The sequence below is a fragment of the Sinocyclocheilus rhinocerous genome, unplaced genomic scaffold (assembly GCF_001515625.1).
Source record: "Sinocyclocheilus rhinocerous isolate Xijiao unplaced genomic scaffold, SAMN03320098_v1.1 scaffold1874, whole genome shotgun sequence".
Lineage (NCBI taxonomy): Eukaryota > Metazoa > Chordata > Actinopteri > Cypriniformes > Cyprinidae > Sinocyclocheilus > Sinocyclocheilus rhinocerous.
This window is the reverse complement of record NW_015626862.1, coordinates 776,610-788,531: the sequence shown is the minus strand read 5'-3', so window position 1 is coordinate 788,531 and position 11,922 is coordinate 776,610. Positions and strand designations below refer to the sequence as shown.

Below are 11,922 nucleotides of genomic sequence, written 5' to 3'. Positions count from 1 at the left end.
ACGGCTGTTGGAGCTAGGGCTGTCAAAATGACTGAAAAACTAAATTAGAATTTTCCACTTAAATATTATAAAAATTCGAATTATATTCTAATTTAAAAGGCATAATTTCAGTTAGGGGGAAAAAAAGCTTTTGGCTTTTTGGATTTTTTAAAAAAAAAATTCGACGAATATTCGAAATTCGAATTTTTTTTGACAGCCCTAGTGCGCGCATGCGGCGCCGGCGCATTCACTTTAATTTTTTCTTTCTAACAGTGGAAGAAACTACTCCTTTCAGTCATAAAGATGATCAGAATTGTAAAAGGTTTGCCATTATTTGTGTACATTCGCAATAAAAACAAATCTTTGTGGTTTTGTAAAAATCCTTTCTAATTTAATTCAATTCTAATTTAAAATAATCTTGTCGTTAACAGTTAATAATCTGTTAACGAGCATCGGTTGTCGGTTAGGAAAAATAACCGAAATGAACATCCCTAGTAACATTATAAATGTCTTTACTGCCGAATAAAAGTATTCAGCTTTTTGTTAGGACCTCAAAACCATCTGTTTCTTCAAATGTCTGGCAGAATTATGAAAATCATGTTATTATATTAGTTACCTTGGCTTGTAAAGAGCTTGTTGTTCAGTTTTTAACAATTTTGTGCTACCCAGTAAAACTAGTGTTGACGTAAGCTGCATGAGGTTTGAATTGAAATGGCATATAAAGTTCTATCAGCTTCATCATGTCAGACTGCTTCATTTGAGGAGCATTACAATGCCAGTTGTCATCATCTGGAAGAAAATGTGTGATTAGTGTGCATTCTCATTAGACAAGGCACAGCCGCTAGATTCATCTGAAATACATTGACTGTAGAGTTAAGCCTGGGATAAGCTTACAGCTTGATGAACAGACGCTCATCTGAAGCTTGCACAGCTGCAGTCTGATACGGGTGATTGTTTGGCTTTCTAGTGTACTGCGTTCTTTAATGAAGATGCGAATCTGTCTTATGATTGTTTTAGCGGCCTGTGATACCTCTGGCTGTGTGATCATCTGTTAACTGCCTCCAACCTTTTCTCGAATGAATGAATTGAATTATTTCAAGCTTCAAAAGTCACTTTGGCTTATGGGTTTGGGACATGTACAGACTGGAATAGTGCAACAGTAGGGTTTTTGATGTAAAAAAAAAAATCCCTTTATTTCTTCAGTAAGCATTTGTAATGATGTATAATTGATTTCTGTGTCACAATTTGTCTTCAATGTCACATGATCCTTTAGAGATCATTCTGATATGCTGAAAGAAACTTATTTCTTACTTATTATTATCAATGTTGAAAACAGTTGTGCTGCCTAATATCTTTGTGGTAACCATACTAAAACATTTTTTCAGGATTCTTTAATGAATAGAAAGTTAAAAAGAACAGCATTTTGTTTAAATAGATATCTTTTGTAACATTTTAAGTGTCAAAGGTTAAGGAATGTGTGCCAGTTTAAAATTGAGAATCATTAATTACACTATAATGGTGATGTGGTTCAGCAGGTATGTCTCAGAAAGATCCACGTTCATTTGACCCTCTAGTATTTAAACCACTTAAAATAGGCTTTAATGATCAGGGAAGGTGTCATGTGTATGCAAGCATCTAATAGCCTTTGTCAACATGGAGTTGTAATCTGTGAGATCAGCAAAACATAATCATCTTAAGCCAAGGCATTGAGAATGGGGAAGCTGTTGCTTTGCCCACCATTGCATCCTGTGATTATGAGAGGAAACGACTCATAAAAGTTTTCTGTAGTGTTTAACATTTTCTGATGGATAAGCATCTGAAAACTGCACCTGTTTTTTCAACATTAACACAGGATTTAGCTTCGCCAAACCTTGTGTTCGCACAGTGTGTTGTTAAAACAGAGCTGAGTGCTTTCTGCTTGCTTTGGCTGTGTACATTGTTCTATATGTCAATAATGTGATGCTGAGTTCTTTGAAGAGCAGCTCCCATTGGACACAATGATTTTTTTAAAATATGCAAATGCATAATTCGGTCTCTTTTTCCTATTCTTCAGCATTGAATCATGGCAGACGCCAAGCCACCCTCTGACAGGCCTCAGAGGAAGATGTCCACTACAGGGGACAGTTTATACAAGGTGCTGGGATTGGAGAAAGGGGCCACAGCAGAGGACATTAAAAGAGCTTACAGGTACACTAAATGCTGTCACGTTAACTTGCAGTTATTCAGGTTTCTTTAGAAATAGTGAATGAAAAATATTTTAAACCGGTTTATAAAAACTCACCAGTATTGCTGTCATACTGCCATTTATTGCACCATGTACGAGAATTATTGCACTATAATTTCTAAATTTACCATTTATTTTAGCATATCAATATTATATTATTTTTCAGTATTTATTACAGTATGCTAATTTAATACAAGTGATTTAAAAATATTTTATGCTATTTTTAAAAAAAAAAAAAAAAATGTTATTTAATATTTGTTCTTTATGTAAAAATTAAACATCAATTGAAATTACATTTAACAAATTGTTTATAGATATTTATGAATAAATTTTTTGAACATGTTTTATGTTCAGCATTGTATCATTATTATTTCTAAATCCAAACAAAAAGACTTCTCTTTACTTTAAAGCGATAAGCGTTTGCCTTGATTCTGACACTTTTTTTCATTATATGGATATGAGATGATTAATCAAATTTAGATTTTGTATATGCATAGTTCTGCAAAATATAAAGCATATTTCATAATTATTTTTTTCTCAAACGTTTGTGTATTTTGCATAACCATGATATACAAAATCAAAGTTTGATAAATTGTTTGATTCATCATTTCAAGAGAGTTGTATGTTCTGCACAAATCGTTTCTGCACAAGATACAGGACTCACAAAATTCTTTGTTTTACAGAAAACTGGCTCTGAAATACCATCCAGACAAGAATCCAGACAACCCTGAAGCTGCAGAAAAGTTCAAAGAAATCAACAATGCCAACTCAATCCTCGCTGATGAGACCAAGCGCAAGATCTACGATGAATACGGTTCCATGGGGCTCTACGTGTCCGAGCAGTTTGGAGAAGAGAGTGTCAAATACTACTTCCTCATGTCAAAGTGGTGGTTCAAGGTGAGAGCTCATTTAACTAAAAACAGAGCTTTTATTTACTGTTGCATAAAAAAAGCTGTTACAGATTGTCTCAGTGTGTTGACCTAAACTGACATTCTGAAGGGATGTTAACTTACCCAGAGAGACCGATTTTGATGAAATAAGGAATTCCATAGTTTAGCTTGGCGTGAAGTTTGCGTTTGTGAAGTATTATTGGAAAGGCAATCAAAAATAAACAGTGTTTAGTACTATAGGCACTTGGTGGACTTGGTGAACAGACATTATTTAGTGAGCTTTGTTGTCTTTGAGGTGCTACATTTGAATTTTTACTTTACAGATGATAGTGGCTTTTGATCCACATGTGAAAATGTTCTCAAATAAGCTCAACTGACTGGCTAGAACTGACTAGTAGCTGGATGTAGCATCTTGCAAACTTCTCCCATTGCTGTGGCATTAAACATGTGCTTTTCTGAGAGAGAGACGTCTCTGATCTGAGGTCTGTGTCTTTGCCGCAGGCTATGGTCATGTGCTGTGCCGTTTTCTCCTGTTGCTGCTGCTGTTGCTGCTGCTGTTTCTGCTGTGGAAAGTGCAAACCACCAGGGGAGGATGAGAACTACCAGTACGTGGACCCAGAAGACCTGGAGGCCCAGATCAAAGCAGAGCAGGATGGTGGAGGTGAGCCTTGAGTTGGTTGGGAAGGGGTGTGTGTCTGACTCTAGTAACAATCTTCTTTTAGATAGTTGACTGGTAACGTATTGCTTATGGTTTGTTGATGTCACAAGTTGTTCAAAAGACTTTTGAACTCCGGAATTGCCGGATTGAATTGCTCTGATGAATGAATTCAATAAATCTGTTGTATCAAATGAATTGATCTGTATCTGAATTGTAGAACTGCAAGTTATTACTTTCAGATATTTGTGCTTTGTGTTATTATTTATGTACACTACCAGTCAAAAGTGAAAGAAGTCTCTCATGCTCACCAAGGCTGCATTTATTTGATTATAAATACAGTAAAAGCTAATATTTTGAAATAATAAAATTTAAAAGAACTTTTCTCTTTTTGAATATATTTTTAAAATGTATTCTTTATTTATTTGATGGCATAGCTGAATTTTCAGTAGCCATTACTCCAGTCTTCAGCATCACATGATCTTTCAGAAATCGTTTTAACATGCTGATTTGATGCTCAAAAAAACATTTCTTATTGTTATCCCAGTTGGAAGTTGTGATAATATTTTTGCATTTATTTGAAAAGTCTTTTGTAAAATTATAAATGTCTTTAAGAACACTTATGATCAATATAATGCATCATTGCTAAATAAAAGTATTTTATGTATCTGACCCCAAACATTTGAACGGTAGTGGATAGTTTATTCTTTTTAAATATATAAAACTGTCAGGCAGACTTCATTGAAAGTAGCAACTTGCAGTTATTTAGTTAAAGTAAATGCACTGAATCCATTTATTAATATCTAGCACTGCTGGCCATATAACATCTTTATTTTACAAGGGGAGACTAGCTAGGCTTTGCTAAACTCAATGCTAAAGCCTCAGCCGCAGTTGAGACGTTGTCTAATCTCTGCTGTCTCAGTAGAGACATGTGATGTTGCTCAGGTGGCATGAACAGCAGGAACAAATTTAACAGATCAAGCAAAAACACTAAACATGCAGCTATTTATAACTCTGATTCTGTATATATAGATGTCATTGCTTTAGTTGGGTCGCCCTCTGAGGTTGTTTATTATATTTGCTCATACTTGAGGTTAGGGATTTCAACATCATAAATTAAAAAACAAATAACAAGTGTGATCGTTTCTGATGGTAAAAATGTGCTTTTCTCATACTCTCAGTCTCAAGTCCTTTAATTATGAGATAAATATCACCGAGGACATGTTTTGTAGTCTAAAAGAAGATGGATTGCCTCAGATTCATATAAAAATGAATAGTCAGAATCACCTATCATCTTAAAATGTTGCACAGCATTTTATATTAATAGTCCAGATCTGTATTCTGGTCTAATCTAGTGTTTGAAATGACTTGAAGGTATATGCAGTTTAACTTCATGTTTAATACTGAAATGAATGACGTGTCAGATGAGACGGGACTCATTTCACTTGTCTGTCCTTGGCCATTTCCCTCAGGCATTTTGAGTGTTCAAGAGATGTATCAGTCATCAAGGACATTGGGTATTGAGCATCTCTTGTCTTCCTGATGTTAATATAGATTTTCTATTATTTATGGAGTGCAAGCACAAGGAGTTTGGTCAGTTTTGTTGCGTCTAAATTTAGCCCTGGCAATTGTATAACTGTCAAGTTGAATAGACAAGAAATACTGGCACATTACAGGTTTTGAGCCTATAATATTCACAAAACCATTTGAATGTTTTTGTTTAGGATTTTGTTTTATTTACATATCCTGATATTCTTAAAGATGCTGCTAACTTTGAAAAAGTTGTATTTGTATTTGAAAGTGTCGTCTTTTATATTTATGAATATTTTGACAAAATATAGCCTTTGTGCAAATGTTTATACATAAAGTAAATTATACAGATATTGACCTTAATGTGTAGTAAGTGCAAACTAAGTTAATGTAAATTATGTTTACATGATTGAAGCTCAATTTTAAAGGTATAAACCAATTGTTTGCCTATCTTAACAGCTGTGGAAGAATACAATGAAATCCTTCATGTGACCTGTAATATAAGATAATGGTTTCCCTTTTATTCGACAGGTGAAACAATAATTATTGTCCAGCCTATACCTATACCTAGTCCTGGTTCAGAAATCTGCAGTGAAACTATACCGGATACAAAATGACTTGTAAGACTCTAAATGTTCATTGACGGCATGAGTCACTCCATTGTGATTGTCTACCTGCACAAGCCTGTGTTTGTCTGTGATTCACAGCATTGTCTATATAGCCCCTAAATGACGTTTGAGTTACAGTTCTTGTCACCCAACGTCTATGATTCCACATATTGATTCGGACAGGACTAACATTACAGAGGTGGGAGGGTCTGTTTTGTATGTTTGGGCCTTGCAGTGATCACATGCTCTGAATGCGTGCATTGCTTATAGTCATACGGATTGATTACCATTAGTATAACCACAGTTTTACTGCAAATACCTTGGTTAAGTTATATTTAGTATAGTTAATTACCATTTATTTTAGCATATCAATATATTATTTTTCAGTATTTATTACAGTATGCTAATTTAATACAAGTGATTTAAAAATAATATATGCTAGTAATAAAAATGTTTTTTTATTTAATATTTGTTCTTATTTTATGTAAAAATTAAACATCAATTGAAATTACATTTAACAAAAATTGTTTATAAATATTTATGAATAAATTTTTTGAACATGTTAATTTGTTGACCATGGTTAATTTGTGGTTACCTTAGTTCAACTATAAAAATGTAGCATTGTACCAAATGATTAATTTAAATGTAAGTACATAGTAGTTAAGGCCACTTAATATAAAGTGGGACCAAATTTATTTATTTGTAGTAAAACAACGTTTAATTTCCGTAAAGGTACATATGTAATAAAACATTATGTAATTGAGTGCAGAAATGAAGGTGAGTAATCTTACCTGACACTGATATTATAGTAGCAAGTCTTAACAATTGGCTTTTGATTTTATAATTTTTTTTATTTGTTTGCCGCGAATCAAACACATGCACACAGTAGTAAGAGCATCTACGGTTCTTCACTTTGTCCAAAACACACAAGGGAATGCGTTGTGGAAAAACAATATTGTCGGCAATCACAGATATTTGCATTCGGATTGGATTAGATTTCTCAGAGGACCACTGAGTTTGCCGAAAAACGGTAGGTAATTTTCTCTAGAATTATTACAGAGGTTGTGTGAGAGAAATACAGATATGGCAGATTTGGACAGAATTATAATCGCAAAGTACATCCGTGAAACACAAATTTCTCTAATAACCCTCTGGAAAACTAGTCCTGTCCGAATAGGGCTTTTCACTAACATTTGGATTGCTGTGCAGCGTTTGCGATGTGTTTGCTCTAACAAAGACTTTGAGTTAGTCATTGGATCTGGTTTTCAGACTTTTATTAAGACCCAGCCTCTTGGCAACCTCACTGAGGCTTATTAAACGGTGCTAGTACCTTCTCGGCTCATTAAGTAGATAAAATGTTTTCCTTATTAAGGAAAGACTATGCAATGAACTGAAAACCAAAGCCAGTGACCTGCATTACAGATCTTGAGATCTCGAGTTGTGTTTGCTTTACTAGGCCCGTGCATGAACTAATGCTTTGCATGTGCGTGCTGTGGATGTCCTTGTTTTGCATGTTGTCAGGCCAAGCCTTTTTCTGCCAAGTACTTTGAACCTCCTGTAGGTTTTAGAATTTGTTGACCAGGAGGTGGAAAGACACCACCTGACCCTTTAAATTATGATTGAGCCAGACTACACAGTTGAGAAGTTAATAACTTTATAATATGTAATATATCAATAATAATAACAGAATAATTGTCAGTATTTATTATTAAAAATATAATTGTAAAATTGCATTTATGTAAAGACTTTTACATTGTTACAAAATTTATCAAGCAGCACAACCGTTTTCTACTTTGATAATAATATTGATGATAATAAGAAATGTTTCTTGAGCATCAGATCAGCATATTAGAATAATTTATGAAGGATCATGTGGCGCTGAAGAATGAAGTAATGGCTAAAATTTTGAATGGTAGTGTATGTTATATATGAAATAATAAAAAACAAATACATGTATAATATTGTTTAATGAAATATTTAGTATTAGCCTTACAATACAGTTTTAATTAGATCTTTATTTAGAGAATTTAGTCTCATTAAAGAACAATCTACCAAGCTACACAAGGTAAAAACATTGTTACTTTTGCTATATTTATTATTATACACACACACACACAAAACAACAATTATTATTATTATTATTATTATCCAGCAATAAAACCACTCACTATGTTAGAGGATGTTAGAAGGCTAGTGAGTGCGAGGATGAGTCAGCAGGAAATGGGATTTCTGTTGAGAAGATTGCGTCAGCATGAAGCAAAGCTGTCAAAGCAGGTGCATCTCATCGATAGAAATGCAGTCAACATGAGCTGTCTTATACAGAGGCATCGCTGACCTGTCACACAGCCATCTGTTCAACAAAGTCAACTTTCTCACCTCAAACCTCTATTTTACCATCCCACTTCTGTTTCGTGTCACACTTTTTCTTTAAAGAATAAATGCATTTAAGAAATCCTCTATTTTCATTCTTTGCTGCACATGGATGCTGTCTGTTAGTGGGGCGGTGATTTGGAAGAGCTGCATCAGGGAAGGGAGGTATGTTTCTTAGTGCAGAGCTGTGACCACCTTTGGCCATATTCCAAGGAAACAACATCTGATATGCTTCATAGAGAACAGTGTAGACCTAGTGTGTACTAGGGGTGTAACGGTACACGTATTCGTATCGAAAATTTTCGGTACGGGTCTTTTGGTTCGGTACGCATGTTTACCGAACAAATACAGCGTTGTTTTAACCACTTCACGAGTGGAACTTCATTTGAAACTTCCAGTTTTATATTGTTACTTTTGATAAGAATCAAAGTCTCATCTTTCAAATTATGTCCATTTTATTCAGGAAATTCAAACAATAAATCCCGTTTTGATGCTCTTTGATGTGGTGTGACAGATCTCATATAAACACCTCAGTACAAGTGGGAGCGCGAGTCAGAGCTATCATCCCTTCCTCTTTACTACTAGTTTTAAAGCGAAATAAACATGAATGAACATCTCGTGACTCATGTAATCGCTCAATCAGTGTTTCAACCACGGAAACACGTCAATAAAATAGCTTGTAAACAAAACGTCACAGCATTTCATTGCATCAGAAAGTCATTCGTGTCCACAGCTCAGTAGTTCGCTATAAATGAAGTCTAGAGAAATATAATTAGACTTTATAATCATTACATTTTACTTTACCTGTTAGTGATGTCTTAATTATTTAATGTATGTTTAAATAAATCTGTTATGAGAGCCACTGTGAATTAATATATTTCAACAACAAATAGAATTTATACAATTTAGAAGTTAATTAAAAAACTGCATTATGTGCAATTTACATGTTTGTATACATTTTAAGTTGAGTGTTGATTGTTTAAAAATAAATAGTAATTACATTTTAAGTTGTTAATTGTAACCTTATAGTAACTTAAAGGGCTCCCTATAGTTTAGAGCAGGGGTTTTCAAACTGTGGGTCGCGACCCACTTGTGGGTCAAGGCTAATGTCAATTGTTTTTTGATCTCAAATATTTTGGTGGGTCGTGAAATAGTTTATACTTGTCTAGGTGGGTCGTGGAATGGAAAAGTTTGGGAACCCCGGGTTTAGAGCATAAACTGAGGTAGATTTTTATCCCTAAGAAAATTTTAATTGTAGTTGAATTTATTTTAAGAAAGAGCAATTTGTAAGGGTCTCAGAGCGACGTCATTATTAAAAGGCTCGATCGGTCCACATTATTAATAGGAAGAAACTCGCTCACTTCACTGCGCTGTATGAGTGCATGAGATTGCATCCACTGAAAATTCAAATGCTGTGAAAACTGTTTCAGGTATGTTAATTCATTTCTATCATCTGTTTGAACTCAGCACTGTTTTCGTTCCTTATGCAAAATTTTAATTGTAGTTGAATTTATTTTAAGAAAGAGCAATTTGTTCAGTAAACCACTGAAAAAAAAAAAAAATTTGTTTAGTTTTCCCCCCTGCTGTACCGAACCGTGACATCAAAACCGAGGTACGTACCGAACTGTCATGTTTGTGTACCGCTACACCCCTAGTGTGTATATTTCCTGCTATGAAATCCCACATATCCCTCAGACAATCAAAACCTACTGGCAGTGCGTCTCCAGTAAAATTGCATGTTCTGTACTTTTGGCTTTCTAATCCTCAAAAGTGATGGCTTCATGCAAACGAAAGGCAAATAGAGTCTGTGTTTATCTGCATAAACGCATGCCGCAACTTAATTCACTTCAACTTGATAGTGCTAGTAGACCGATATGTCGGCTGATATTTGACCATTTTGAGATTATTGACCACATGGATGTTGAACAGAAATTGTAGTTCTCTCTTGTGGTTTTAAAAATTACCTACAATCATGCCAGTGGATAATGCAAATTTTATTTTTTTAAATAATAAAGTTTGTAAATTATGTTATTAGGAGATTAAAATATAATATATAAAGCTAAAATATAATATATAAAGCTACATATTTAAAAATAATATATATTACTTATATACTATAATTATATATTTTATTATTATAATGAAATATGATGATATCTGTATTTTATATTGGCAACTCTGATCTTGACATTTTCCAAAACTCTTATTGGTCGACCCTTGCTTTGTAGTTTTGCTAAAGCAAAAGCATCCTAATTCTGTCCTTTATTATTTTATTGTTTATTTTTCTGTCCTTTTATTATTTTTTGTAGGCTCAAATGTCCCTATTTTGATCCAGCCCAGTTCCACCCTCAACACCTCAGAGTCCACACATTTCGCAGCCAGCCAGTCCACGTACAACACCCAGAAATGAGCCACCTGCCTGGTCCTGGTCCAGTCATTACTGAGGGGGTCCTGCTGATGGACTCTAAGGCCCCTGATGTAGTGTGCTGACCACAGGGCATCATGGCACCAGGACTAAACTGTGCCACTCCGCCATACCCGGACTCTGACCCACTGGAATCGAGTGGCAGTTTGCCAAAAGACAAGGAAGCCTCTGCCAGTCTCACTTCATCTGTGTCTCCACTGGTGTGTATGTCTGTCTGTTCGTATATAACTACCCGTTCATTTCAAAATAATATAGCTATGAGACTGGTGCCACTGGGCAGTGCTCCAGGTGGGAAGTGGGTTTTACTTTTGGGGTGTTTCTCTTTGGTTCTGGCTATTTATTTAATTTTTTACTCTTTTCTTTTTATTTATTTTTTTATTATATATATATATGTTAGACGCATGGACATGAGTGGAATGTTCATGTGAGTGCATGCAAAGCAATAACAGCATGCCACTACTATACAGCATAGGAACATGTGCAAAAACCCCTCCCACTTATCTTCATCCAAATGCGGAGCCACAACATGGCACCTTTTTTTAGTTTGCTTCTTTAGATGGTTTTAGTTTGCTTCTTTAGATGGCAGTGTTTTCCATTCTCAAGTTTGCAGTCATCTGTTACATTTGCATTATATTGCATTTCGTAAATTAAGATCGAAATGGTCAGTCGTACGCAAATGACAAGACAGTTGCGTAACAACTTTTTCTAACCAAAGTTAAGGCAGATGCCTCAAATGTCAGCTGATGTGCCATGCTTGGTATTCCAAGCCATGTGCAATGGTCGTACATTTCCCTAAAATCAGAACACTTGAATATGCTGGTGAAAGTTATTTTTTTTCTATGCACTTTTTTTCTCCACTACCTTCATAGGAGGCTTCTAATGCAAATCTAACTGCTTCAACCCTTACAACTACTACTCAACTGCGTAAAAAATCTGTAAATGTGAAGTTTTCATTTGTTTAAAGGGGCTGAGATGGGATCAACCCTGTTTTTGGTGAACACTATGCCAAATCATCGAGCAAACCTATGCTATCTTTGTGCTCTTAGGACATATGACAAAACGAAAATATTTTTAATGATCTTAATTTATTTTTAATATATCAGAATTGAGATTAATGTGTATGACATGTTCTGAGTGAAACGATGCACTGTGTAAACTTGATTTCAAAACTTGGATCTGCAAGCCTCATGATTTTAGCAATAAGGAAATGCCCGTCATGTTAAATGTGAAGGACTCAACAA

At 34.7% G+C, this 11,922-nt stretch overlaps 1 protein-coding gene across 4 annotated transcripts in view; it reads left to right on the top strand.

Moving 5' to 3' along the window:
- Nucleotides 1-11,469, top strand: part of LOC107716684 (dnaJ homolog subfamily C member 5-like) — a 13,087-nt gene extending 1,618 nt beyond the window's left edge. Inside the window, exons 2-7 of one of the 4 annotated variants that reach the window (XM_016523203.1) lie at nt 2,033-2,166; nt 2,887-3,100; nt 3,595-3,754; nt 5,810-5,898; nt 8,383-8,421; nt 10,566-10,642. In XM_016523203.1, the coding sequence (XP_016378689.1) occupies nt 2,042-2,166; nt 2,887-3,100; nt 3,595-3,754; nt 5,810-5,895 (585 nt within the window). In that variant the 5' untranslated portion in view covers nt 2,033-2,041 and the 3' untranslated portion in view covers nt 5,896-5,898; nt 8,383-8,421; nt 10,566-10,642. Of the gene's footprint in view, nt 1-2,032; nt 2,167-2,886; nt 3,101-3,594; nt 3,755-5,809; nt 5,899-8,382; nt 8,422-10,565 lie in introns of all 4 variants that reach the window. The other 3 variants (XM_016523218.1, XM_016523212.1, XM_016523196.1) reach the window with 3 other exon arrangements.
- Nucleotides 11,470-11,922: the final 453 nt, after the last annotated feature.